The 24,721-nt window shown below is 38.0% G+C and overlaps 2 protein-coding genes across 7 annotated transcripts in view; one reads left to right on the top strand and one right to left on the bottom strand.

Annotated features, from left to right (window-relative positions):
- The window catches only part of ME1 (malic enzyme 1), a 113,743-nt gene that overhangs the window by 15,952 nt on the left and 73,070 nt on the right, over positions 1–24,721 (top strand). For both annotated transcript variants that reach the window (XM_083608236.1, XM_083608237.1), the window contains exons 2-3: positions 4,791–4,924; positions 8,902–9,051. In XM_083608236.1, coding sequence (XP_083464362.1) covers positions 4,791–4,924; positions 8,902–9,051 — 284 coding nt within the window. The remainder of the gene's footprint in view (positions 1–4,790; positions 4,925–8,901; positions 9,052–24,721) is intronic.
- The window catches only part of PRSS35 (serine protease 35), a 152,821-nt gene that overhangs the window by 58,036 nt on the left and 70,064 nt on the right, over positions 1–24,721 (bottom strand). The window contains exon 1 of one of the 5 annotated variants that reach the window (XM_083608246.1): positions 24,314–24,462. The exons of the other annotated variants lie outside the window; for them this stretch is intronic. The gene's annotated coding sequence lies outside the window, so the exon portion shown is untranslated. Of the gene's footprint in view, positions 1–24,313; positions 24,463–24,721 lie in introns of those variants that run through there. 5 annotated transcript variants of the gene reach the window in all.

The following is a 24,721-nucleotide window of genomic DNA, read 5'->3' as shown; positions in this document are numbered from 1 at the left end:
ACACTGTCATAGTTACAAAAAATATTATGGTCCTGATGTTCAAGGAGCCCTTCTACACCATTGGTTGGAGCCTGGCACTGATAATGCCAAGGTTGCAGGTTTGATGCCCGTAAGGGACAACTGCATATTCCTGCATTACAGGGGGTTGGACTAGGTGATCCTTAGGGTCCCTTCCAACTCTATGATTCTGTGATTCTACCTATGGCCCCTGGGGGGTCACTAAGACAGTCACTCATGTCATGCTTACCAGTCTTCACAATACCTGCTGTTAATACTTCTAAGTTAAAGAGATCTGAAGAGTAGGAACCTGCCTCTTTTTCAAGGATGGCTAACATATGACTACAACTCCCACAATCTCTTTCCATTGACCATGCTGGCTGGGGTTCATGGGGCTTAGAGTCCCGCAACATCAGCTAGCTCTATATTTTTAGTTGTGTATATCAACACAAGACACATAACCTAGTTTATCCTAAATTGTGTCAGTCTTTAAGGTGCCATAAGACTCTTTTTTTTTTGCTGCAGCTGATAAATGTGTGACTACCTCTTTTGAATTTGTCATTATTGTAGTTGATGTACCCAAGTAGCACCATTAAACTCTTGGCAGAATCAAATATTTTGTTATCATGTACCAACATGCCTTCCTAGGAACAGAAAATACCTCAAAGTTCTAATTTCAACTTGTTTATGTTTGTCTTTTCTCTATTACTCAAATAGCCTTTGAAAATAAACATTTTTGAAAATTCAAGGATTCCCCCAGGTTTCTACTTCCAAAGTTTTTGTTTATGTTGAAAATAGCTGCAGTCTTGGAAATCATAATCAACTTGTGATAAAGAACACAAAGATTGAGAGGGATATGCGGTAATGTAATGATTTCCATTTTGCTTTCCAATAAATAGTATAGAAGCCAAGATACTGGCTTACAGCTTTATTCTCACATCAGTGGTAGCTTTCTGTATCCCGTTTATTTTGTCTGTATTCCGTAGGATGTTGCTTGTCTTGCACAGACTGTTTGCACCCTGATTGGCAAATTGTATTGGCAGATTTGCTTGTGGCAGAGGCTATAGAGCAACTAGTTTCACGACATCCTTATGTTATCTTTTCATCCTAAGCATGTAATACTGATGTATAAAGACTCAGGTTGGGCTGTTGGTCCCTTTTATAGGCAATATAAATGGTTTGTGGTTCAGATACTAAGCATCATCTTCTGCAACAACTTCAAACTCAGGGATGAAATATAAAGTTGAATCTATCTTGGAAAAAATATAGGAACCTGATTTGGTTTCTCTGTGTTGTAAAGGCCTTCTGTGAGCAAAACTTTGCTTCTGCAAAAGGAAACGCCTTCCATTCCATTCAAAGAACAAAACATTTGGATCCAACTTACTGTGTTTAGAGAATTCCACAAAAAGTACACTTTTTAAAACTTCAGAATTGTTTTTATTTGAATTTCTCCTCCACCCGACCCTACTCCAAAAAGTTTTGTACATTTGTAACAATAAATTTCTACTGTTGATATAAATGTGACATGTTAGTCATGGTGTGACTTGTTCGACAGACTTCAGTGGGAGTGGCAGACAGCTAACTTAGTCTAGATCCGACCCATTTATCCTTTTGTTTCATATGTAAAATGCTCTTTTGCTTCAGTTGCTGCTGTGCTCTTGGAAAGGTTGTTGTAGAATTTCTGTCTTTCAGCCCAGTTATCTTGTTTTATATCTTAACCATAATTTGTATTTTTTAAAATTTTTCCATAATTTTCAGTGTCAGAATATTACTTTATGCTTAAATCAGGAATCATGTCTTATAAAAGATTGATGAATATGTGACTGTGGAGAGCACTTTAACCATGTAGGTTGTCATGCTGTTGTTGGTTCTGTACATTTTATGGATGCAAGTTTCTAGTGAAATATGAATGTTACACAAGTCACTTTTAAATAGTTGAATTGTATTTGTATATGTAGTATTTGTTTACCAGAAGACTTCCATAAATATGTTTTCTTTAGTTGCTGACCAAATCTAATTTATGTACAATGTAGGTGGCTTGGAATGTTCAGTGCCCACTCGTACGTTGAGCACTTCAGTCTATGGGAAGTAGAATTGGAGAAGAAATGCTAGATTAGAGAGAGAATATAATTGTCTTTTTCATAGAAGTGTGCCTATTGACCATTGCTGTATTAAAGTGATGCTTTTAAAATGGCAAAAAAATGAGGCAGTGTGGGGATATATTTAATTGTGTTTTTACATATTTATGCACAGTAGTTAGTTTCTAGAAGGGCCAAAACTTGGTTTGAGGAGGTCCTGAGTAAGATGCCTTCTGAGGGAACCTTGGACCAACCTGGTGGGCTCTCTGCATTACCCTAGTGACAATGTGAATGTTTTAAGTTTTTGTATCAAACTAGTATATATTTTATTGAATGACATTGTATACATTGCAACAGCCTTTGGCTATAAGCAGTAAACTTGACTGACTGACTGGCATTAGCCTAGTGGCTCAGTTTCCAGGTTTGTCAGAGGTGGTGGTGGGCTGTGATTCTTGTTTTGGTTTTTTTGCTCATTTTTACTATGGCTGTGGTGTATTGCAAAGCACTGGCCAAGACTGCAGTCACCCACTTACTACTTTCCCTCAGAATGCCCTGAAGATGTAGGGCCTAGAGGCATTCTGGGAAAAATTGAGAAAGGGAATGAAGGGAATGGAGCAATGCTTTTTAGGACTGAACCTTTGCCATTTCCCTCTCATTTGTCCTGTTCCAGACAAGCTGTTTATTGAGCATTCATCATGACTTGTGTCCCCATTATTTGCTTGTAGATTATGTGATGTTGCTGTTTATATAACATTTCTTCATTGCTCTGAGGCTATATAATGCCACCTGATGTTGTTGTTATTCCACACTTTCCTATCACTTTTCTTATTACCACTTTTAAAAAAAGCGGGTTTGTTGCACAAGGGCATCAAATCCACTTTAATTGCACAGCCTAAATTTGCTGGTATATGAATTTCCAGCGACAGTCTGGAAGCAGCCAAGTTCATATAATCTCTCAATAGGTAGTAAAGCATTCATCAAACTTTGTAAGAAGAAAATTCATACTATTTACACATACATTTTTATGCAGAGTCTCAGAAGCAAAAGCAATGTATATCTCAAGTTCCCCATATTCATTAAAAATGTGATGATGTGAAAGTAAAAAATGTGCAGGCCAAGTAATAAGGTGCTCCCATTCCATATACAGTACAGTATGTAGATTTAAAGTCTGTCTGGAGCTGACTAAAATAATTGAACACTAGACATAAGAACTGCAGTGATATGTGGAAAATACGTTCACCTCTGAGACCTCTGAATATTTTTTAATAACATGATTTGGCTGCCTGTGGTGTGAACTTCTGTCATACTCCAGGAGTTAAAATATAATTTCCTAAAAGAGTTTAAAAAATTGTGTTATTATTAAAACTATGCTAAATAATTTTAATATCTGAAATTTTCACATTCTTTCCATTTTCAATATTTGGTCATCTTTGGGATGCTTGAAAAAAACATGAAATCAAAAGATAAGAAAACTATTTTGATATTCCAGATGTTTTGTATTAATATGAATGGTTTTCTCAGTTGTCTTGCTACAGCAACCTTAAGCCAGTAGTTTATTCTAAAACTAGGATTTAAAAAAAATGTTTTTGAGAATATTGGTCTTCATCTTACATGTTACAACATGCAAAAGATTTGTGCAACCGTAGGTAAAGTGGATCTCTGCAGCAGCCTAATCTTCTCCAAAGGAATAAAAAGGGGGAGGGAGAAACTGTATGCTTACAATTTGATCAGGGGTTCTCAAAATTCTTGTAGTTCAGAAAAGTGATGGGAAAATACATTGAAAATTGTGAGATGAATGAATGACTAACAGGAACACGTGTGAACGTCCTGCAAGGAAATCAGAATAAATGCAGGATAAATGATCTTTGTCGTATAACATCCAAACAAACAAATCAAAATGAATGGCTAATAAAACTGGCAGTAATCTATTCTCTGCACAAGCTTTGTGAAAGGAAATCAGTATGACTCCTCAATAAACAGGAGTCATTAGTAATCACCTGCCCATAGAGACTACAGTATTTTTTAAAATAAAATTTGCAATGTTCCATCTCATTGGGCAAAAATCCCTTTTTGTAACTCAGATTCTATCATACATTGTTTTGGAAAACAAATGGAACTATCTATATTCCATTATTTATTGTGCTCTGGAAACATTGTGAATGATGTATGTGAGTGTATTCAGTTCTGAATTAGAGCCTGACAAGCAGCATCCGTGCAGCAGGTCAGTTATGCATAAGTATTGCAGCTTTATGTAGTGAAAGCAGGGTAGGATTGTATGCACTTTTCCATGGTACCATGACAGTTTCTGTCTGGCATACAACAGACTTACCTGCTTTACAATAGAAAGGGTAAAATCTTTACAGGTAGGTAGGTGTCACTGTGTTTTATAATAGATCTTTTATATCTTAGAGTTTCATTATATTATCTGGACACATTTAAACTGCAAAAAGGATCCATTTCTATAAGTTTGGAGGAAACATTTTTATACAGTGTTAAGGGGGGAAATATAGGTACTTTTGAAAGGATGTATTATAAGCTCCTATCATGAAGCAAGTTTAATAATATTTAAAAATTTGTTGGCTTCAGATTTTTAAAACTTGGGTGTATATAGAGATGCATGTATGTTGTGTACTGTGGTTCTCTCTAACAAACTAACTATCATTGCATTTTAAATGTATCTTCTTTTCAATAAACACTTTTCTCCTCTCTGTAAAGGGTCTGGCTTTCACCCTGCAAGAGAGACAACAGCTGAATATTCATGGACTGCTACCTCCTTGTTTTCTTAGTCAAGAAATTCAAGTTTTAAGGGTTCTTAGAAACTTTGAAAGACAAGCATCTGACCTGGACAGGTAAAGTCTTGAACTTGAATCATTTTTAAGGGAATCAGATATTTGTTTTTTAAAAGTGCTTTTAGGGAAAATATGACGAATGCTGACATTCAACCAGTTATACCGTATTGGCCTGAATATAAGCTGCACTCCCCCCCCCCCAAATTCCAACCATGAAAAGTTAAAGTGTGGCTTATATTTGCAACCATATAAAAATTATCCAGTATGTAGCCAGGAGCTTGGGACAAAAAGTGCCAGGAGTGTGGCGTAGTCCCCTGTCATCTCCCCCAAGGCCGGGAACGGAGAGAGTGAGGAAGGTGGAAAGCCTGCTGGCAACACAGTGCAGCCCCCCCCCCCCCCGCCCAGTATGCAGCCAGGAGCGCGGGGCAAACAGCGCCAGGAACACGGCAAAGCAGCGTAGTACCAAGGCCAGAAAGGGAGAGAGTGAGGAAGCGGGCGGCTTATATTCGGGTATTGACTCCCCCCTCCCTAAGGTTTAAATGTGCGGCTTATATTCAGGTGTGACGTATATTTGGGCCAATATGGTAAATTTCTTCATACTTCTGTTATCCATATTGGCCTCATGTGCAACTGAGAGATGACACCCTTTGTTTATAGTTTGTACAAATATAATGCAAGATAAATTAAAGGAGGTCTTCACTTTCTGCACATTTACAAAAACAGCCTCTCTTTGGTCAGCATAGCTAAACAAGGATTGATACAATTTATTGGGTGTTCATCTCAACACCTGAGCTCACACAAAAGAACTTAAACCAGGGGTCAGCAACCTTTTTCTATATTTTGGACTATATTTTGGTGTGTGGGGGGGGAATGAACGAGTTCCTATGGCCCACAAATAACTCAGAGATGCATTTTAAATAAAAGGACACATTCTACTCATGTAAAAACACACTGATTCCCGGACTGTCCGTGGGCCGGATTGAAAAGGCGCTTGGGCCACATCCTGCCCACAGACCTTAGGTTGCCTACCCCTGACTTAAACAATGATTTATGCTGCCATAATTACCAAGTGGTTGACAGTGTGATCTGCATATACAGACATTTGATTTACAAATCACAGTGGCCAGTGTCCTCATGTTAACTTGATAGTTATGCAATTCTTCAGCACAATGGACTGTTTGAGGAGGTTGAAAAGAGCAACATGATAGGAACAGAGAGAAGCACTGCATGCTTGGGCATTTTCCAAAGAGTGTGCTGAGCACCTCTTTCTGAACAAGAACACTACTCTGAGCATGGAATTGTATGTGCACAAACAGCCGCTCACCCTGATTTGTAGCCAATTATATGGTAATTTAAGTCTAAACATTGATAATTTTGTTGGGCAGTTGACAGAACTGGTGTTTGCACTAAAAAATTAAAGCACCATTTGAAAAATATGTGTGAAATGCTTAATTATGGAATAAAAAAGCATGTATTGGCTTGTTTGGAGGTGTTTTTAATATTGCTAGTATAAATGTAAGAAGTATAGGCATGTAAAATCTTTGACATGCCTATAAAGGGTACATCCTGATGCACACTCCAGTGTCTGTCTGCACTGCAGTGTTTTCAGTGGAATACACTCTTTGTCACACATACAAGGGCACATTTCATTGTATGTACTGCAGTGCAGATATAGCATCCACAATGGATATGGAAGTGCATCTTATTTACTCTGTGCTCAATTCTATGTGAAGCTGTTTCCCTTTAGCTTAATTGACAGGCCACACCAGTTTTGCATTAAGCTGCTCACTGCTCTCTGCTGCCATCATTTGGTAGGAGTTTTGGAGTAACATGCATATGTAACTATTGGTTCCTGTGGTTTTGAAGGGGATGATGTTTCCCACAAGTTCCTTCATACCCCCCACCCACTGGGAGTAGGAGAGGCCTGACCCCTCCTCTTTTTCTCCATGCAGCGCATCAGCTTTACTAATAGAAGGTGTTTATGATAGATGTACTGAACCATTTAAGAGTCAGGTTTGCTTCTGTTCTTAACATGAAGGACTATATCCACTTGCGGCAGCCTGCTTGTTCAACAGTGGTTTCTTAAATTGGAATTTTTGGTTTAGTGAACCAACCAAATCCAGTGGATGTGGGAGTTTTGTGCTTGTGAAAGATGTTGCATGACCACTTGGCACAACTCGTATAATTATATTTGGTAGCAGTTAAGCTGTGCACAACAAGTCGCAACCTTCTTGTGCTAACATTGTGTTGGATGTCACTTTATTTCTGTAGTTGCTTGCTTATTTTTTATTTGGTGGCAGATGAGATATGGGACAAAAATCCAAACTTTTCTTGCATTTATATTTTTAAAGGGTATTCCCTAAAAAAGAAAGCAAGCAAGAAAAAAGAAACTAGTCTTTTCCACATACTTTGCTGAAAAGATCACTTTTGCAGGATCTGCAGTCCCAGTTTTTTTCCTAAAGAAATGCATAGGAGAATGAAATATTATTAGGGGTTTAAATAGAAGCAGCTGGTTTTGGAAAATGAAGAAATAAAACGAAAGTGGGCAACTGTTCAGAAAAAGACTGTGTTTCAGCCCTCTCCTCTGGCTGCTATGCATGCCTGAACTGTCTGGCATAGTCTGGATTAGGTTATACATAATACATTCTCCACCTGTCATTTTCCTATAGAAATGAAATGGTGTGTCCAAAAGGTTCATCCAGAAAAACTATATATCGTTCAGAATGAAAGATTATGAACTTGGTTACTTTAGAGAGGGAAACCCTCCTGGATTTCAAATGTGTCTAAGACAGAGATGGAGGGGAGGTAAAAGTATTCATTGGACATGAAATAATGCACGTCTGGCAAACAATTCTGAAAATACCTAGGAAAAAAGGAATGTGCAAAATGTTAGTTATTTTCCCATTTGATGGATAAAATGTTTTTAATGGAAATTATACACTGCAATTATATACCTTTATTATCTCACACGTCTGGCCAGTCTCCAAAGGAGCTTCTGCATTTGCAATGGATATTATATGAAAGGCACAGGAATACATGCAGCATCCTTGCTGAACGTAAGTGGGTTTGGGTCTGATCATTGTCTGATAGGGGACCACATGAGAAGCCTGTGTACTCGTCACCTTAAATTCTCTTGGAGAAAGGTGGGAGAAAATGTAATCAATGAATAAAGCAAATGAAAGAGAAGCTTTAGAGACCTTCATTTTGATCACAGCTGCCAATCACTGCTAACAGGTTGCTTCAGAAAGTCTCAGGACCTTTTGGAGCAACTTCTCCAGCAGCCTGAAGAACTGATGGTAATGTATGGCGGGGGCGGAGGGGAGGAGGTCAGAGTAAGTAGAAGCTCCATTATGACTACTGAAAAGTGTTTGTTGTGCACTGGGGTCTTTGGAACCATTTTTTATTATCTATTTTTCTCCAAAGCATTTCTATTTGAAACTGAATAGACTTAAATGTTACTTGGGGGAGGTGAAAAAAGAGATAGCAAAGTCATCATAGCAACCTTCTCAAACTTAACAGAGCAGTAGACACAGACAAATTATAGTTTCCAGGGGTGGCTAACCTGTGGCCTTCCATATATTGTGGGACTGCAACTGCTACCAACTCCATCCAACATGGCTAGTGGCCAAGGATGATGGGAGCTGGGAGTCCAGCAACGTTTGGAAGGCCAAACCACTTTCCAAAACTACAAGTTAGCCACCCTTGGTTTATTAGAGTATATAATTGTGTGACAATTTGCATTCAAACTAGTGTTATTATTTATTTTCTGTCACCAAAGATATAAGGGGAATAAATTAAAGATAATAAAAATAATAGAATTGTTATGCCACATAATGTCACATTTCCTGAGGCTTTTATTTCAATATGTTTTTTTTAAGTCTGGTGGTGATATGGTATAGTTTATGTGCCCTGAACTTGAAAGAGACATCCTTTCAGAGATGAAAAATAGCTTTAATTGAAAAAATACCTATGTATATCTAATTCACTTTTGGTCTACATCTAGATGACTGTATAATTATATAATTCATTTTTCACAGATATATTCTGCTGATGAGCCTTCAGGATCGAAATGAAAAACTATTCTATAAAGTGCTGACTTCTGATATTGAAAGATTTATGCCTATTGTTTATACTCCCACTGTGGGTCTGGCATGCCAACAATATGGTATAGCATTTCGGAGGCCAAGGTATGTAAGGTTATCCTTCACATACAAGTAATTGTATCTTTCTTCCTTTTGGCTGGTTTCTGCTCCCCCCGCCACGGCATAGTTGAGTGTAATCCAAAACTGGAATCATTACGATAATTCAAACTACATTAAGTGTACTTTTAGCATAGGTAAACTGTAATTTGTGTTGCACTACAAAAATAAACTGGTACTTCAGTGTTTTAATTATTCCTAATTTTTTTAAACATTGCCTAATTGAACTAGACTTGTTGAAGGACCAATATTGTATGTTAATAAAAGGTAAAATAAAATATCCAACATTGATTTAATAATTTGAAAAATGTTTGCACTGTTAATGACAAGGGTGGATTACAGTTTCAAAATAAAAATTACAAAGGTCTGATTTCTGTAATTTATTTTTCTGTAAAAATGTTGAAATGAGAACTCTCAAAATCACTTTAAGATGCTATTATTGCCCTTGGCAATATCAGGCAGCCTCTGCAGTTCACATTTATTTTCCTTCCAGTTGTGTTGGTAGCCAAGTTTTTCCTTCTTTCATTTTATCAGAGTTTTCTCATAGTATATTTATACAGTATCACTGTTTACAGTGATTCCCTTGGTTCTCTTTTAAGGGGCTATAAACTCCACTACTGAAATGTTTGAGCAACACAATGCGTATAATGCTCAGAAGTCTATATTTTTAGACTTCATCTTAAAGGGAAAGATCTGCTGCTGTTTATAAATTTATAAACACTTCTGAAAATAAATGAATCCATAATACTAATGGTAATTGTAATTCCTTATTCTAATCAGGGTTTTACAATTGTTGTATTTATGCTAGAAACATGAGGGAAACAAGCCTACAAAGCACCCTTTCATTTTTGACTCTCTGCTTGGCAACCTGAACCAGTTGAATTCCAGTGATGTGTGTGATATTATTGTGTTAAAATAATTTGCATAATTTGCACTATATTGTCCTAGATAAATATGTATTGTTGTTTTAAATGCTGTGATAGGAATAATTTGATAGTTGGGTGAATGAGGGCAGGGCTTTGGAACATTTTATGCTTCTTTGAGAAGAAAAAAGTGCCACATGGAGTGCCACTTTCCAGCACTGAAAAATATTCTGGTTCAGAACACCTTTCTGCCCCACATCACTGATCAAGGGAAAGGAGTGCCAAGATCCAGGCCAGCTCTGTGAGCTTGTGTTTCTGGAAGTGGAAGGCTCCCAACATTCTGTACATTATTGGCCTTGGAAGGAACAGGAAGCCTAGGAGGAAGCACTTTCCTGGTCCATCTGATCCAGGATTGGATAGGACCTTGGAGACAGTCAGATTTCCACCCCATGATCAGGATCTAGATGTGGTGTGAAATAGCTAGTGCTTTTCTCTTCCTCTTTTTGAAGTCACCAGCTCTCATTTGTCTGCTTCTTTGAGTAGAATATCTCCCATTGAACCTTATGATGTTAAACTACCCACAGCCACTATCTCTCCACCATTATGTTGATTTGCACAGAGACAACATATTTCAGGCTAAACTCCCATGCCAGTCCTGATAGTGAGAGATTGAAAAAGGCTGTACTTTCTGCCAGGGCTTTCCCCCCCCCAGCTGGAACTTGGTTCTGGCAGCTCTCAGATGGGTGCCATTGCCATTATAAGAGAACAAGGGAGGCGTTCATGGTGAGTTTTGGCACCTCTTTTTTCTTATAAAATAGCACTGCTGTCTGCTCCAAGGAAATGACTGCTGTGGAGCAAGTACTCAGATATCTGAGGTCATCAGAGTAGAGCATGATTGTATATTTCTAAGAGGCCAGTGGACTTTTCCTTTCCCAGGGCTACCTCCTGTGCTTAACTAGGATTGTTATTATTTATTATTACATTTATATCCCATCTCTCCTCCAAGGAGCTCAAGGTGGTGTACATGATTCTTCTCCATCTCCATTTTATCCTCATAATAGCCCTGCGAATTAGGTCAGGTCAGCATCATGCTGTGCAAATCTGTCTATTGTGTTACAGTTGTACACTGAGTTTTTATATAATCAAGTATGGTGTGTTATGTTGTTCAAAATGTGAATGAAGCTGAGCATTTAGCTGTATTGGGGGCTTTTGACATAATAGAATTTATTTCCAGCTTTTGCCTCATGCCCATATTATTTTTAAAATATCATTTCCCCCTTCTCATGAACCTGTTTTAACTGTCCATCCCATAAACCAGTACTGTATAATAAAACTGAAGTCCCTCCTCAGCATTATTTAATTACCTCCGAATAGAGTAAATTGATGTTACCAAATGGGCATAATAGGTCGTCTAGATTTTTCTTTAAGTCTTATTTGAAGGGGGGGGGAACCCCATCTTACTAAAATGGAAACATAAGCCATTTCCTTTCTGTATTAGTGTTTCAGGAAAATAGTGTAAAATATAGTATAAAAATTACAGAATAGCATAGTTATGTCATTAGAAAGCCTCTAACTTGGGGATTGCTGTGGTATTTCTGGTATTAGTATCCCAGCAAATCCATAACTCTTTATAGATTTTTGCATTGGTAACTTATCTGATATTGAGATAATTCCTGCTTTCCCTGTGTTTCATTAAAACATGATTATATCACAAATCAACAATAAACTTTTTTTTTTTTTAAAATTAATTTTTATTCAAATTTATAATAACCAATCCAATTACAATTTAACATCCAATTTAACTTATACATCTTATAGACTTCCATCAACCTATCTGACAATTTCCATATTTTTCACAACATTTCACATTCCTTAAATTGTGTTGCACTTTAACAGTCCTTATTTTATCTTTCCTTTTAAACAACATTCCTTACTATTCTCTTCACAAAGCTTCCTGAAATCCAACAAGCGTTATTTCCTGATCACACACAGTTTTGATATACTCTGTAAATTTGTTCCAGTCCTCGGTGAACCTCTGATCGCGTTGGTCTCTAATTTTACATGTTAATTTATCCATCTCTGCGTATTCCATCAGTTTCATTCTCCATTCCTCCCTCGTTGGCATTTCTTCCTGTTTCCATTTTTGGGCCATCAAGATTCTGGCAGCTGTAACTGCATATCTAAATAGTTTCACATCTTTCTTTTCAACATCATTACCTAGTATGCCTAGTAACAATGCTTCTGGTTTCTTTACAAACGTGTATCTCATCATTTTTTTCATCTCGTTATAAATCATTTCCCAGAAGCATTTCACTTTCTTGCATTCCCACCACATGTGATAAAATGTTCCTTCTTTCTCTTGACATTTCCAACATTTATTACTAACTTTGAACATCTTACCTAATTTCACTGGAGTTATATACCATCTATATAACATTTTCATCACATTCTCTTTTATCGTGGTACATGCGGTGAATTTCATTCCCTCTTTCCATAACCTTATCCAATCATCAAATTGTATATTGTAACCAAAATCTTTAGCCCATTGAATCATTGCCGTTTTAACTTCCTCGTCTTTTGTATGCCATTCAAGTAATAGTTTGTACATTTTTGACAATACTTTTACATCACTATTCAAAATTTCTTGCTGAAACTTTGATTTTTTTCCTGAGTAACCTTTCTCCCGCATCTCTTTTTTAAACATTGCATTCAGTTGAAAATAATGCAGCCAATCATACACTTTTTCTTTAACCTCTTCATATGGTTTCAAATTCCATTTATCACCTTCTTTGATTATTAAATTTTCATATGTAATCCAATCTCCTGTCATATTGACTTTTTTCGTACTCATTATCTCCAGTGGGGATAACCACATTGGTATTTTCGGCTCTAATAGATTTTTGTACCTGTTCCATACTTCAATTAACGTACCTCTAAAAATATGACTTTCAAAACCTCTGTGTACTCTATTTTTGTCACACCATAGATAAGCGTGCCACCCAAATCTGTTGTCATGTCCCTCTAAGTCCAACAATTCCGTATTCTCCAGTTTTATCCATTCTTTCAACCAGCAAAGACACGAAGCCTCATAATATAACTTCAAGTCTGATAATTCCTGCTTTCCCTGTGTTTCATTAAAACATGATTATATCACAAATCAACAATAAACTTAAGTATTTTTTCCCATCTACCGGTATGCAATAATTACAGTTTTGAAAACTACATATGTGTTGTGTTTTGAGCCAGATTTTCCAAACCCAACAAATGACAAGAGGTGTAATGTTACACTAGATTTCAGTTACATTCCCTTGCTTGTTAAGCTTTTTTTTTTTTTTTAACCCATTTAGGCCAGGTCATAAAATATTTGTAATTCTTTACAATTTTGATGTACTCAGTCTGGCACAAATGCAGTTGTGATCTAATGAAATGAAATCTGCTAGGGAAGCAGGCCCACCCCCCACTACCATTTCATTTATGGGACACAATCTGTCTCCATGCAGGAACAGCAAAGTCCTGCTGTCTTCACTTCGTTCTTGGTCTGCATGTCACCACTGTGACAGGCCATTACAGGGAATGGGAAGCCTGCTCCAAGCTTCTGTTCACCTGACACTGTCACTGATCAGACACCTTGGGACCCACACCAGAAGGTATTCCAAGTAGCTTAACAGAGAGCGGGGATCCTAACTGTTGTTGGGCAAGTTCAGGGCTCTTCTTACTTGAATGGGCAGTCTGGTTTAAAGATAAAAAAGAGGACTGTCCTATACAAAATAAGATGCGTAACCACTAAAATTGGGTTATATAGGAATATGGAAGGTGTTCACATGCATCCCATTCTCTCTAATATTTTAGTGTGTTGTACGTATAAGAGGGAAAACAGGCCTCTGTTGTGTCTCTTAAATTTCTTCCCTGCCACAGGTATTCAATAGTTCTTTCTCTCAAATGGTTTAAAGATGTAGGCGTAACACTTAACTTAATTAAATATCCTTACAGGATGTTAGATTTGTAGCTTCCTGACTTGTCTCTCCAAAGCTGCTAGACAAAATTATAGACGCAGACTTCTGCACTAGATTCTTTCCATCCGATGTTTTTTGATATAATATTTATTTTATGTTCTTGAATGGCAGTGGATTCTTAGATATGAAACATGCAGTAAATACATCAAAGACAAGCTTTGTTTTGTTCACAATGTGGTTTGCATACGTAACTTTATTTTAACACTATAAAAGATCCTCATAGGAGTGCATCTAACATTATTGTTCTGTGATTTCCTTTAGCTTTCTTTTTCTTTTTAAGTTGTAAACCTGCAAGAAGGGGACCATAATCACTGCTGTACACTACCCAGTGAATTATGATGCCTTTAACATAAAATATACTGATAGCAGTTGCATCTTAAAGGTTTGTGTGGGGGAGTTTGGCAGGACACTTTCACATGTGTTCTTTTCAGCTCCTTTCTCGTGTTGTTAAGCAAGGAAATGTAAGATCAGAAGCAGCTTTCTTGTATTTTAATTTTTCTAGATGTTAATATACATGCATTTCTTTGACTAAAGAAAGATACAGGCATTTAATTTCATCTCTTATCAAGAGCCAGACCAGTAGTACTGAACTTGTCCCAATATTTGGCTGTACTCGAATAACTGTGACTGTGTACTGTTAGAATATTTAACTTTATCTCCTGGCTGTATATTTTTGTGTATCCTGCTGTAAGGTGCTTCTATAGTTTACTAGCAATCACAGCTTGATTTCTGCAAGCATGAATGCATTTCTGACTACTGCAAATGCATCCTTCTCCCAGTACCATATTCTGAGCCTGGTGTGTGAACAAAGGACTCCCACAGTCCTTCATTTCCCCATGTATAGCTTTTTCCTTGTTCTCTGCCAAAGTGCTAGCCACTATTATGAGGTAGATTTTGTGTTCCAAGTTTTGAGTGAAAGGTATAAGATATCTTACTTTAAGATTCCCCACCCCCATTGTGTCTTGGACTATTTATGAACCACATTTCAAATTTCTATGTTTTGTGAGAGAACTATATCAATGCTAATACCTGACTATGGCCTCCTTACTCTGGAAATATTTACTGAGTGACTGTAGTGCTTTGTATTTTGTCAATTCTGTTTTTACTTTGAAAGCATCTTTCAATGTGAATGCTCCCATTGATAATCACTAGGTAGGTATTACATGATACCTCAACAGGTCAGTAGCCTTAAAATTTCTCATAACGCACAAGTTCAACAGTACAAACTGTTTCCCCCCCAGTATACAATGCACTACCTCTGTTTCTGTGTGTGGTCTACTATATAGAGTTCCCACAGCTGTTGGTTTCAGCATCTTGATTGTCAGTAATGACATGATTTTTAAAAATACACAGCTCTCTGGTTACAAACCAGAAATCTCATGGACTCTCTGTCACAGTGAACGAGCTTTCATAGTACAACCTGGGTATATTTCAAACACAAATAACTGATTTTGTTCCAATTAACGTTCTACATGATTTGTTTAAAGGAGATTAAAGCCAGTTGTACCACCAAAGTGTTAGTGTGCACCTGTCAAACAACATATCCTTTGTGTCTATAAATTGATGCTGGTCTCGCAGAAAGCTATACTTCCTAATTTCAGTGGTACGAAGGGGGGAGGGGGATGTCAGCTAACCTAAAATACAGTCTTGTCAGTATTGAGAAATATAAGCCAAGTTTTTGTTGTATAAGCAAATACTTGCTGGTAATTCATGCTCAAAGGTATATCCTGCTAATAGTCTAAAAAGGAGTAGTATAGCAGCTTCTTAGGAGTACAGGCAACTTCCCTCTTATGCTTAGCCCCCCTGCCTAACAGCTGACACATGGGGTAATGCAGCCACCACCGCTTTGTAGCATCAGCAAAGCCCCGCTGCCCCTCAGGCTTGCAAGAAGATCCTTCCCACAAGTGTCATCTTGTCCAGCCCCTGCACTGCAGGAATCTTTTGCCCAATGTGGGGCTCGAACCCATGACCTTGAGATGAAGAGTTGTGATTATTTTTATGATATAAAATGGAAGTCGAAAGCAACCACGTATCCACCAGTTCCTGGGTTGTAGGTTATATTTGTTCACTCAAGTACACACTTAAGGGCAGCTAGCTTGTGGATAGTAGTTAAACCTACAAGTTGAGCTATGTTCCCTTCCAGAGAAATTGTCATGTTGCTATTAGGTAAAATGCTTCTGCTGCTCTGTTTATGTAACTGGAAATTATATAGAAAAACTTTTGCTGAGAAAAGTCAGGAGGAAAGAAGCCTATAGAGTTTCTTTTGGACTTCTTTGGGGAAAGTGTTGATGATGGGCAAGATCAGTTTGAATAACATATGAGTGAGCATTTCTTTCTGAGGTGAGTAAAACCTTTGCCTCTATAATCTTTTGCATAGCTGCAGATATTCTGCCTGAGGAAAACCAAGCATATTCCTACACCAGTATGTACTGATAGAATGACCTTCTTGAACTTGCCTCTCTTGATATGCCAATAAAACGTGATTGTCTCCATGGCATAATCAACTGATAGTGGCACATATTTTATGTGTACCTCAATATTATGGAGCAGGTGAACAGTGCTAGTGGCTCCTACTTAAACTTCTATATAAAAATGGTTGGAAATAGCTGGGGTGATTTACCTCCACCACCACCACCACCACACAATTTTTGACATCAGTGCAAAGGAACTCCAGAGGAGATGTTGTGTGTTTTCTGTGTGAATATAAGATTCTTGCAAAATTCCTTTTAGATTCCTATATACTAATCGCCGACTTATAACTTCGTATGAGTGCAGATGCTCATGTCGCCAAAATGACATGATCTATGTGCAAGAGGGGGCGTATTTGAAGGCTTGAAGGAAGTCGCAGGTTTACAAACGTACAAAAATATTTTGGGAAAAACACCTAAAGGAGAAGAAAACCCAAGAATGTCCTAAAAAGGACTGAGCATGCATAATGACCACAGGATGCTGGCTGGCTGTTGGAGGCCTGAGCATGTGTGTGTGTATGTGTGAAAACTGGAGGAGTGAAATGTACTGGTAATATCCTGGAAAAGGGCCTGGTTGAATGACTGAAACTCTGAACAGGAGGCACTCTACATTTCAGCGTGTATATATGGGGTGCCTCATTTAGCTGCACATGAATGATATTGCTACTGTAGAATTGCGCAGTAGTTTGAGCTGGCAGAGTATAGAAGAGAAGAATCTGTGTTTAACCATGTATCTGGTCTGAAAAATGCAAAAATACTAGCAGTTGTAACTGAAATTTCCAATGTACAGTGATATTAGAAATGCTGTCATGTGTGGGACAATTCTTGTTGCCTTATTAAAAGGTTATCTTTGCCATAAATCAAGTTGGGGGGGGGGAGAAAAGAATTCTCCTATAAAATAGCAGCTCTTTGAGGGAGTCTCCCCACCACCACCTTTTTCAAGCTGCAAGTTTAGGTGTGGGAAAGTTCAATGGAACGTTTTCGTTAAGATGCCAAAAACAACTTCTTTGCCCCGTCTGTGGAACACCCAGGTGTTTCAAGTTTATTAGCAAGCTCAGTGTAAGGAAAAATCATGACCAAGTATTCCATTGCTTAGTTTTGGAAACTTCTGAAAAGCGAGGAGGCTAAACATTAGGATTGCATTTCCATTTGTAATATGGAAAGCAAGTTCAATTATTTGCACCAACGAAATCTTGAGCAATAATTGGAAATCAGCAGGGCAGCGGGAAACTATCATCATTTGGAACTTAAACTACTGAAGAAAATATATTCTATTTTAGAATAATCCTTAAATTTTATATTTAATACCTTTTGCATTTACTGAGTGTGAATCTGTAGACTGTAAACCAAAAGATAGAGCATGTTCTGCCATCCCTTCCCTGTCCAAATTCTGGTAAGATCAGGAGCAGATATGTGGTTCACAAACATCCTCTCCTAGAAAGAGGGGTTTCTATTGTATTTTGTAGGAGGTGATCCTATGTTCAAATAAATGTGGTATCTTTCAGTTAGGGAATCACCTTATATACATGAAAGTGGTGTCTGAATTAAAGGCTAGTATCTGTTCCTTATCATACTGCACACAAAAGTGAGGGAGAATTGCATCTTGGACTGATGAATGAGTGCAGTATAATTTGTTAGGCTTGATCTATGTTGTCTTGTTTAATGTATCCTTGCCATTGGATGAGACCCCATGTAGTGCAATGTAGCATCATGCAATGGGGCTCCTCCTTCCTCTCTTCCCTACTACAGCCTCCACTTGCTCCACCCAAACAACTTGGAGAGAGTGGAGAGTGGGGACCCTCTGGAGCAGATTTTGGGGACATGTGGGCTGGAAGGGGGAGGGAAGAAAAATGGAAAGACCTGTTGCACAAGTGGATTTCTGTTGCATAAGTGGGCAATCATATTTTAATGTCACCCTGCATTCTGAGAAGCCTAGCAAGGTAGCATGACTTTTGGGATGAATCATGTGGCTAGGTCTCTCTCACCCTCCCTGAAAAGGCAATTTGGGAATGCTTGTGTGCATTTTGCATAAATTATTGCATCAAAATACATAGGCCTGGTTTGCATGTCACATTAAATCATGGTTAAGATAAAACTATGGTTTAATGTGAACAAGTGGCATGCTTAGGATTACATTGTTAGAATATAATTACAAATCAAGTAAAAAACACTGCATGAGGCGTCTTTGTTAAAGGGGTAGGAAACTTATGGCTCTCCAGACTTCCATCATCCATGACAACTGTCCATGTTGACAAGGGTCAACAGGAGTTTGAGTTCAATATTTGGAGGGCTACAGCTTCCTTATCTCAGCTCTGTTATTTCTCTTTTTGTTTTCTGATATTTTGTTGCACCTGGTTATAGGGGATGATCACATGTGATGGTTGATATTTTTCAGTTTTCATCAAATGTTTGTGGTAGATGAAGACTGTTTGGAAATGAAGATGAAATGTAGATGAAGATGTTTGGAAATTTATTTGGAAAAGTATGGAGTATAAGTACATTATATTCTCTAATGAATTAGGGTTGATTTTTTATTGACTCTGGGCCAGATAAAGTCCAGATGCTTAGTCCTTTCAAATGTTACCTTAGGAATTCATCCAATTTCTTTTTTAAAATTTCCATGGCAAGGTTTTGACAGTCTATTAGGTCAATGACTCACTAATATATTTTAATGAAGTCATAATTAAAATATACTCTGTGTGATAGCCAGCATAAAAATCAGCAATAAAATGAAATAATTTATACAATTTATAGAGTTTTCTACCGGCTCATGTTACACATATTAGGTGGATAAGGGGAATTATGTGAAGAAAGCAGGACTGCAAAATCTTGAATATTCATCAATGGCTGAGTGTGATTCCAGTAGACTGAATATTTTATAAATTCCTCTGAAGGAGCAGTCGTTGGTGGATGGCATCCTGAATAGATTAGTAATTTTACAGTGAGTTAAAAATAAAAATGAAGGCAACTGATAGGGTGGCATTAAATTGTGAAGGTAGATAAAAGTTCATGTTTTTGTCCTGACATATTTACCTGTCATGCTGACATATTGTCTCTGTAATAATATGTCATCATGGGGTGCCCTTAACACTGTCAAGCATAAAGTTTAGGACTGATTTATTTCTATAACTTTTTACATACGCTAAGTGTTACATACACTAGACATCTGCACCCATGCATGCTGTTGTCAACTCCATCATTCATATTTCAGAAGGAATAATCCATAAGGCAAGCAATGGAGAGAAGCTCTTCCTTAGACTGCCCCTCTTACCCTTATGCCAGACTGGGCTAGGTCAAGTAGCAGAGGCAACAGGAATAAGGTGGTTGGCTGTGTCAGCATACTTCTGGGCAAAACTCAAATGATCTCCAAGGCCAGTTTGCAACACATTACAATGCAAAATGAAATAGGACCCATCCAGCAGCCCTTATTCCATTTGCTTTTGATGGCAGAGGCCAGAGGTTCCTTCTCTGTGCTTTTGTAGTTTCAGGATAACTTCTTTGCTTGTATCATTGCCACAGCTTACATTGTTATACAGTGGTACCTCTGGTTACTAACTTAATTCGTTCTGGAGGTCCATTCATAGCATGAAACTGTTCTTAACCTGAGGTACCACTTTAGCTAATGGGGCCTCCCGCTGCCATCGCGCCATTTCCGTTCTCATCCTGAGGTAAAGTTCTCAACCTGAGGTACTACTTCCGGGTTAGTGGAGTCTGTAACTTGAAGTGTCTGTAATCCGAGGTACCACTGTACAGGAGAAAGAGCTAATTCAACAGAATGCTGTTCCAGAGTCCTTTATCTGCTACTCTATCCCCATGTTCTTATTTGCCAGTGGGGTCTTCTTGCTGTCCCTGTTCAGCCTTCCAATAGTGTCCCTAACTTCCAAGATTATCGACTCAGGCCGTCAGCAGCACATAGAGTTCTGGATTCAGCTGTCAGCACATTCTCAGACTCTCACTCCAGGGGTTGCCCCAGGTCCTCAGCAGCTTGGAAGATTTCCAATGAGCCTCTGTAGTAGAGAAAGGTCCTAGCAATCTGGGCCAAACTCCAAGACCTGTCAGCACTAGTTCCTGCAACCTCTCTTAATAGCCTCACCCCCTCCTTCCTGGAAAAGCAAGCATCAGAGTCTGTCTTTTTCTTTTTCTAAAGACAAATGTCCCCCCACTTTAACATCCTGAGTCTAGATGTCCCAAGGAAGCCCCTGCTCCTCAATATGTCTGATTTCCTTTATCTCCAGTCACCCCACAGTCAGTGTGCCTGCCTCTTTGTGCCTGCCTCTGGGAGCTCATATTCTAATAGTGTTCCTTTGAAAACAGGTTGTCTGAGTCTGTCCATTATGGAACGGCTTTGCCAGTTAATAATGAATTGTTAGTATAGTATTCACTGTTTTCAAGTACCAAGTTTACTATTTTGAAACAGATTGGTCTTTCCAGGATTGCTTGGGGGTTCCAGTACTTTGTCTCTGTGTCCATCTTGCTTATTGCCACTGATGAGCAAACAAAAGAGACGGACTGTTCTAAACCTTCCTCATAATTATGTCACATACCACAGCTTTGCAATGTAAAAATTAATCAAACACAAAGTGTTGTTTGTCTGGTGCCCAGGTTTGATGCTACTGGAACAAAATGTAATAACAGTGTTTGACCCAAAAGTGATCAGACTTGTTTAATTTGGAGCTCAAATTTTATTTCTAAAATATATTGAAAAATATGTTTTTACTTAAATTGCAAAGTAGGCTTTTTTGCTTTGTTTTCTGTGTTAAAATAAATGTAAACCACAGCTAGCAACTGAATTAATACTGTGATTGTGAGTTACTTCCACAATGATGTTAACAATACAAAATACACTACAGTGGTACCTTGGGTTACAGACGCTTCAGGTTACAGACTCCGCTAACCCAGAAATAGTACCTCGGGTTAAGAACTTTGCTTCAGGATGAGAACAGAAATCGTGCGGCGGCAGCGCAGCAGCGGCAGCAGGTGGCCCCATTAACTAAAGTGGTACCTCAGCATAAGAACAGTTTCAGGTTAAGAACGGACCTCCAGAACGAATTAAGTTCTTAACCCAAGGTACCACTGTACTTGCCTCTGGCTTTAAATTGGAACTCTTGCTACTGGAGAGTGGCTTTGTGGCTCTGCCCCACCACAGTGGCTGCTAATGCTAAACCAAAATTGGAGATCATAGTGTGAAATGGGTTTGGAGGCAAAATATAGCTTGACTATTGCATCTGAAGTTCTAAACCAACATGTGTATGCTACAGGGAATGTTCACAGTTCTTCTTTTGATTCAATCCTAAAAATATGTACTCTTCAGTGAACAGTAGAACAGGTTTCTTAGTGAATATGTTTAGGTTTGAAGACCAGGAGCCCTATCCTATGTATTATTACTGTCAAGTGGACTGACATTGTTTAGCTTTCAGTGGACTGATTTCTTCATTTTTATTGCATCATGGGATCCATTTTCTTGTGGCTGGGTTGTATGCTGTGTGGGAGCCAGATGGAACAGGCAAATTACTTTGTTACTTCTCTCAGCAGTACTGCCTTCCTGGTAATGCATAAATCAGACTCAAGTTCTAGAGATGCCAGAAAGAAAGGTTCCAAGGATATTTCAACATTACTGATGTCCTGCTCCTTTTTTAGTGCAATTTTTGTATTAGGAGATCTACCACAGCATAATGTGCAAGAGCAGTTATCTTCTCTCTATTCCAATATTGTTTTTTCCTTCTCATGTCAAAGTGAATTGATTACAATGATCTGCTGACAAGCACAAATAACTACAAGTGACCCCAACCATGCCATAAAAGTATTAATACTAATAGATGGAACAAGATAATTGATTAGCAACAAAACTAAGGGTAAAAAATAAACTGGAAAATGATAAATTACCATCAGTTTATCATCACCTTCCATGTAAATGACCTAATTGGCTCATTTTGAGGTTGTTTGTTTTTTAAATTCCAGCCTGAAAAGTCTTCTCTGGATAGAATTACTTCTTAGCAGAGAAATTGCAGATTGCTTTAAAGGCTAATGCAGGCTAAAATGTTACAGGAGTCGTCTGGGATTCTCTTTTCCCAAGAGCTGAATCCCCTGAGTTGTTAATCTAGATGACAGAACAGTTCTGAAAATAATCTAAAAACAACAAAGAATCCTATAACACTTTAAGGATTAACAAGTTTAATAAGGCATGTTTTTGTGGACTAGAATCCATATCATGAGAAACAAGATGTGTTTGCTGTGTTTATGAGAGATACATGTAATCTCCAAATTAGGAGCCAGCGACAGAGCATAGATTATAAGAAGCATTTATGAGTGGAGGCAAATGTGGCTTGACAATCTTGATGCTTGATATCAAATTTTCAAAACGGTTCTTATACTATTGTGGCAATTTTTGATCCTGAGACAATAAGACACTTTACTCTCCTCCCCCACAAGTGTATACAGAGGGCCCTTGTCCTGTTTGAAGTTGTGATTCCAGTGAGCACCAACTGATGCTACAGATTTTTTTGTTTGAAAAAAACTTACTGTATTTGGGAAACTGTTAGATACTACAAGAACATAGGAAACTGCCTTATACCAAGTCAGACCATTGAGCCATCTAGCATAGACTTCTCCATAGGGTCTTGTACAGAAGTTTTTCCTAGCCCTACTTGGAGATGTTGGGTATCAAACCTGGGATCTTCTGTGCAAAGCACATGCTCTGCCACCACTGACCTATGGCTTTCTTGCCTTTCATAACTACGGTACAGTGGTACCTCTGGTTGTGGATGGGATCCGTTCTGGAACTCTGGTCGGATCCTGAGGTTTCCGCAACAGGAAGTGCATGTTCTGCGCACGCGTGCGGCATAATCGAATGCTTATTTTTTCCTTACTAGCATCCAAGCAATTTTTGTGTGTGGATGATGATGATGATGATTTTATTTATACCCCGCCCATCTGGCTGGGTTTCCTCAGCCACTCTGGGTGGCTTATAGCATATATAAAAACATAGTAAAACATCAAACATTAAAATGTTCTTTACTTGATCCTTGGAATGCTGTATCTAAAATGATTATCTCATCTCTAGCACATTTTAATTCTACTGCCAGCTTGAACTTTTTTCCTAGCTAAATGGGTTGCATTGTTTTAACCTCTTTTCATGAAATAGATTATCAATTACTGGGAGGATATATTTCATATTTTACATAAAAGAAAAGTTTTTCTTTATATTTGTTTGGGTTTGAATTCATCTTTCTTAAATAAGTGCCCCAAGCAGGACACTGTATTTCATATAATACCTCAGTAGTGCCTGGGCAGTGTGATTCCCCCTCCCCCCTTTAGTTCTAGAAAAACCTAATAATTTCATTGTAACAATGTTGGTTAGAAATCAGGGTGGAGGGGCAATGAGAAGTTTAATTTTAAACACCCAATAAAATCTTATGAATTTTAGAAGATCCTGCAGTAAATACTCACATTATGATGCTGTAGTGATAAATTATATTTATTGCTGTGACTTACTTAGACAATCTAAGAAGATGCATGGGAATATTCCCATGAGAATGTCGTGAACACGAACTTAGCCTAATATGGTTTGGGTTCTCCATTTCTGGCACAAGGCTGAAATAAGTCTGCAAATATTAGTATCCTTCAAAAAACAACAAAAGTGTTACTACCCTGCTAAGATATTAATGGCTAGCACTTCCATGGACCCCCTTTTAAAAATTGGTATTACATTGGCTACTTTCCAGTCATTGGGTATATTTTTGTTAGAAGACCAGCAATTTCAGATCTGAATTCTTTAAGAACTCTTTAAGTGGATCTCGTCTAGACACAGTCATTGGTATCAAAAACCCAGAGAGTTTGCAAGAGAATTAGCAGCATTCCCCCATCTCACTCCTGACAAACACATATAAATAGCTTTAAAAATACATACTGTATAATGAAGATAAGGTCAAATTCAGGTGTCTGTATCTGGAAAAAACATGCTGAAAGTTATATTTAGGCTGCAATCCTATACTCGTTTGCCTAATAGTAAGTCCCATGGACATCAATAGGGTTTATTTCTGAGGAGTCATATACTGGATTGCATTGTTAGCCAAAGCTTTTTACTGCACTGTAGAATTTATGGAAATACGTGTGAGCATTTATACTTTTACAATGAATCACCTACATTTCCCCCTTTATTTAAACTGGACCCCATATTTCCCATATGCATAAATCCTGTTACATATTTATCTGTTGAGTTAAGTTTGTTATCAAAACACTAGGTTAACTGAAGTCAGGGTCTTTTCTATTGCAGTGCAGGAGTCCCCTTGTTTTTTTCTGATTGTATAAAATTCAT

The sequence above is a fragment of the Podarcis filfolensis genome (genome assembly GCF_964270895.1).
Source record: "Podarcis filfolensis genome assembly, chromosome: 3".
NCBI lineage: Eukaryota > Metazoa > Chordata > Lepidosauria > Squamata > Lacertidae > Podarcis > Podarcis filfolensis.
Note: the sequence above shows the minus strand (reverse complement) of the source record. Positions and strands in the feature narration are given on the sequence as shown.